The sequence below is a fragment of the Solanum dulcamara genome, chromosome 11 (genome assembly GCF_947179165.1).
Source record: "Solanum dulcamara chromosome 11, daSolDulc1.2, whole genome shotgun sequence".
Lineage (NCBI taxonomy): Eukaryota > Viridiplantae > Streptophyta > Magnoliopsida > Solanales > Solanaceae > Solanum > Solanum dulcamara.
This window is the reverse complement of record NC_077247.1, coordinates 50,155,863-50,161,228: the sequence shown is the minus strand read 5'-3', so window position 1 is coordinate 50,161,228 and position 5,366 is coordinate 50,155,863. Positions and strand designations below refer to the sequence as shown.

At 37.4% G+C, this 5,366-nt stretch overlaps 1 protein-coding gene across 1 annotated transcript; it reads left to right on the top strand.

Annotated features, from left to right (window-relative positions):
• LOC129873742 (uncharacterized) lies at window positions 1-3,264 on the top strand. Its single transcript, XM_055948908.1, has 2 exons — window positions 1-530; window positions 1,393-3,264. Exons 1-2 carry the CDS (start codon window positions 192-194, stop codon window positions 2,938-2,940), a joined length of 1,887 nt encoding a protein of 628 aa, XP_055804883.1. The 5' UTR covers window positions 1-191; the 3' UTR covers window positions 2,941-3,264.
• Window positions 3,265-5,366: the final 2,102 nt, after the last annotated feature.

Below are 5,366 nucleotides of genomic sequence, written 5' to 3'. Positions count from 1 at the left end.
ATTCAAAGGTACAGTTCGTCTCACAGGAATTGTCAATGTTTTTTATGTATGTTAAATTCAATTCCAAAAGTCCCACCACCCTCCTCTGTTTTCTCCTTTCCCCTGTTTCTAACCTGATTCATAATGCAAAAAATATACACACAATTAATGCTTCATATGACTACAATTGTACAAATTGCTAGTTGAGAAAAATGAAGATCACAGATGGAACTGCTACTTCAATTGATTATCAGTTGAACCACCGCCGGAAGAAAACAAGAACTCCGGTGGCCGGAGTTCGGAGGAGTATGAAGGATGAAAATGGTACAGCCTCAGCCAATCAATTCTTGCTGAACAATTTTGATGAAAAAGGCGATGATGACCCTTTGATGGAAATGGAATGCAGAAGATTTGAGCGTTTTAATGGTGGGCCAAAGATGAGTGTCTCCGCCAGAAAGCTCGCCGCTGGCTTGTGGCAATTGGCGGCGGATTTCGACTCGGCTGGTGGCGTTTGCGGCGGCATGAGGCGGCAGCGTGGTTTGATTCACCCGGTAGGTTTTCACTTTTCAATGTGTAATTGAATTTAACCCTTTGTTCTTGTTTTCCAGAAAGTTTTCATTTTTTTACTTCTTATTTCCTTTTTCACGTCTCATATGCTGTTTGGTTGTTGTGGGGGTGGGGAGGAATTGAATATATTGCGTAATTAGCACAAGAAAAATGAAACTTAGAAAGTGTTTTTTAAAGTACTTGTTTTTAAGCTAAAATAACAAAAACGCATCAAAAGCCATAAGTTGTAGTAGTTCCATCCAAACAGGCTGTAAGACATGTTTGGGGTATTGATCAACTATCCTTAATTGTGAGGTTGATCTGCTAATTATAGGGGAGCGAAGGATTTTAACTATAGTTATCAACTAAAGTACGTCAAGTTAAAGTAGAACAGGCAGGAAGGTAACTTATGCTAATCAATATGATGTCATGAGAAAACATCAACCTTGTGATAATATTACAATGGTTGTACATAACCAACTAGAGATAATGAAATACTTGCTTGACATAAGCCAAAACTGAAATTCTAAGTAAATCTTACATACCGTACAGCTTTGCTTGACATATATATTGTTTGTACCGGCTGCACACAACCAAAAAGTCTGTATAGTTTGCTTCAGTCATTCTGCAGTTCATTGCAAAACCACATCCACTATATTTCTGTATTGCAGATATGGCTTAACTTGCCATCCATTAACTTTCGTTTCAGTTTCATTTAATGCGTCAATATAATACTTCTTTTCCTGTTTTACGTTTGATCTCCCTTTCTTTCTCTAATTCATTCTACTAGATACGCAACTGAAAATTCCATTTTGATTAGAATCCAGACTTTCTGACCATTGGCATGATTATTTTCGTTATTGCTAGCTCCCTTCTTGGATACCAATTCCTAAATCTGTGATGGAGGGATCTACAAAGTGGGATCCTGGCCACTACAAAATGTCCAGAGAAATTAATCATTCCAACAGCGTTGTAAAGCTTTATGAACGTCAACATACTGTTACCACCTCACTTGCTCCTGCTTTACAAGTTGAACTAGTAAGAGCAAGAATTCACATTGAAGAGCTAGAAGCTGAAAGGAGGCGCCTTAGAAAAAAATTCAAACACTTTGTGAGGAAGTTGAATGAAGAAAGAACCTCATGGATAAGAAAAGAGTGTCAGAAGATGCATGCTGTAGTTGATGGCTTAAAAGATGATTTGAGAAGAGAAAGAAGAAATTGTAAACAGCTGGATATTGTTAATTCCAAATTGCTGGTTGATCTAGCTGATTCAAAGTTATCTTCCAGACAATATATGCATGATTATGAGAGAGAAAGAAAATCTCGAGAGTTGCTGGAGGATGTGTGCAATGAGCTAGTCAAGGAGATTGAAGAAGACAGAGCTGAAATTGAAGCATTGAAGAGTAAAAGTGCTAAACTTGGGGAGGAAGTGGAAGAAGAAAGAAAAATGCTTCAATTGGCTGAGGTTTGGCGCGAAGAACGGGTTCAAATGAAGTTGATTGATGCGAAGCTACTTTTAGAAGAAAAATATTGCCTGATGAGTAATCTTTTATCAGAACTTCAGAGCTTTTTGAGAGCCAATAATGTAACTGTGGACATGACTGACTTAATTGAAGTGCAAGTGGTCAAGCAGGTTGTTGACTCATTGAATATCCAAGAAATAAAGGAGTTCTCTTCTACCTCTCCAATATTAAATGACATATATACACTTAATGAGGGGTCTATTATATGTGAAGCTAAAAAACTGGGAACTAATAAGTTCGCTGATTATAGTACTCCTTGTCATTCCTCTGCAATCCAAATTGTTAATACTGAGGTGAGTAAAACATGTGCCATGAAATCCAGCAATGAATGTTTGAATGGCTTTCTTGATCATGATGAGAGTTGCAAAGATGAAAGTGGTAGGGAAACAGTGACCCAAGCTGAAGATCAGTTCTCGAATTACACTGTTGGTGAAACTGAGCATTCTGTCAATGGTATTGACCGAAGCAGATATCTTTTATGTGGCAAAGTGAATCATGAGAAGAACACTGGTCAATCTGGTTCTCTGGATTTTGAGACCAGTGAAATCTCCTCGGTATTACCAAAGAAATCGAAGAAGAAAGGATCCTCTTTTCGCAAGCTTTGGAGATCCTCACTGTCAAATGATGACTTCTGTAAGACAATCTCATTCGATGACAGTGGAAGATTTTCAAATGGATCGACATCTAATGTGGATGTTATTTTGTCAGAGAATGTACCATCTGAAAGACCACTAGCCTACCAAGATTTTGTTAATCATTGCTGCTCAGGTGGCCCAAGAAATCCACATACCGCTCGAGCCATGAAAGGATGTATTGAATGGCCACGGGGAATACAGAAGCATGGTTTGAAGTCCAAGCTTTTGGAAGCAAGAACTGAAAGCCAAAAATCGTAATTGCGCAATGTGCTCAAACACTGGATTTAGTTGGAGGATGGCTTCAGTTTGCTACTTTAGGTAATTGTCAAATTTCATGAAAATCACGAACTAGTAGTTGGATTCACATGGTAAAGAGCAGCTGTAACAGTTTTATCTCTTCATAGCTGCCTCTTAAGGATTTCAATGATGTTCATCTTTTCAATGAACTTCCAGATATCATTATAACTGTATCCTCCCTAAAATTACACGAAATATGTTATATTCGTCTTGTACATGTTATCTTCCATGACATAAAATATGGCATTTTGATTCTTCAATTCTATCATTTCGCGCCCTTCCTTAGACTAACATCTTTTTTATGCCTTTGATAATGGTTGTTATTTCTTAAAAGATGATATATTACTCACTCACAAAGGGGACTTTACTAATGGAAGTGATTGTTCCTTCAGAATTGTGAGGTGAATTCAATTCAACATGGATTTATTCCCTACACATGATTTTAGGGATGGGAGCACAAAAGATATCCATGTTTTAATAGTATCTGTTAATACCTTCCAGTAGGCTGCTGAAATGATTCACCAGCAGAAATGATGTGTGGCTGGATGGTGATTGTTTTCACTTTTTTCTTGCTTCTGTTTGCATCATTTTCGGTGACACCCATGCCACAGGCTTTCATTTCTCAGATTCCTTGAATTTAGCATCTTTCATTCACAATCCAGGTCTCCAGGTGGGACACTCTTCAGTACCTACCGTGGAAAAAAATTCTACACAGCAACTAGATTATTTACCCTTTGTCAATCCTACAAACCTACTCATCACGAAAACTGCATAATCCACAGATAACTGGGCTTTCTAGAGCAGTCAAAGCAGATCCAAGAATTTTAGTTGATACCGAGTATTGTTACTATTGGAAAATTATCTTCAATGTGGACTTTAACATTAACTTAAATATTTGGTTTTATATAACGTGCTAAACAATTATAGTTGGTGGACGTGACTTGGGCCTTGTGTATGTTGGGAGTCCATGGTGGACATGACTTGGGCGTAGTATGACGATAGAGGAGGAGTAGCGGAAGACTTAGCCTAACCAACTTCAGGTGGAACACTTACTGCTCTAATAATGGACATGGACAAGAGAGCTTAACAGTTACATGTCTAATCTCACTTTTATGGTATTCTTACTCATTATGTTTTTTCCTAAAAATATTTCAACTAAATGTGTATATACCTCGAGGCAATGGTAATATGGTATTTGTAAACTATGGCATAGCAGTTAGCATTAAGTTCGTTGAGTATGCCTCCTCCCCGTCCATCATATTGGAGTGACTCGAGAGGAACTGTTAGGTTCATATTTGTTGGCAAGAAGCCATCTCTGAAGAAGAATCTACAGCTTCAAGAAGATGAAGAGAAAAACAAAGAAGAAAGAGAAGAAACTGAACCGACAGAGACATAGAAGTCTCCAGAAGAAGAAGATAAGATATTTATGTGTCCAAATAATGGACAGGTTGCATCACAGCCATTGATTTCCCATATTACATCACAACCATTGATTTCCCATATTGCATCACAGCCATTGATGTTCAAGATAACATCACAACCATTGAAAGCAATCTTGATGGATCAAATCTGGACCATACATCTCAATATACAACACCTGTACATAAAAACAAATTTAGTTTGTTTGTTATTTTTTCAGCCAATGAGAATAGCACAAATATGTAGGATTTTTGTTTTCTTTAATAGATTATTAATTAGGTATTTGTATATAAGATGGGTAGATACAATATTGATGAATATACAGAAAATTCCCAAATTTCGTGTCTCTTCAATTTTGATTTCCTTCATGGTATCAGAGCACTGATCTCGACCCACCTCTCAATTTCTGTATCATCATCTTCATTACTGTTGTCACAGCTTCACCTTACTCACAAAAGGGTAAGCAGAAATGGGCGACAATGTTGCATCAGTTGCTGAAACTGCAAATAACACCATGGTGACTTATGATGTAGGCCACCCATATCACCTCAATCCTTCAGATTTCCCTGGGATGAATCTCATCCACTCTATATTTGATGGAAAAGGTTTTCCAGGATGGAGAAGATCAATCTTCATAGCCTTGTCTGCAAAGAAGAAATTAGGTTTTATCAATGGATGCATTAAAGCACCAGAACCAACATCTAAAGATTATGAACAATGGAGCTGTGTAAATGATATGATAATAGCATGGCTTTTGAATGCACTATCTCTAGATATTAGAGATAGTGTTATTTACTCGAAAACAGCTAAAGAGCTATGGGATAGTTTGGAACAAAGATTTGAAAAGCTGGATGGAGCTAAACTCTATCAACTTCAAAAGGAATTGTCAACTGTAGTGCAGGGAAACAATAACATAGCTGGGTATTTTACCAAGCTTAAAAGGATATGGGATGAGCTAGATTCTCTTA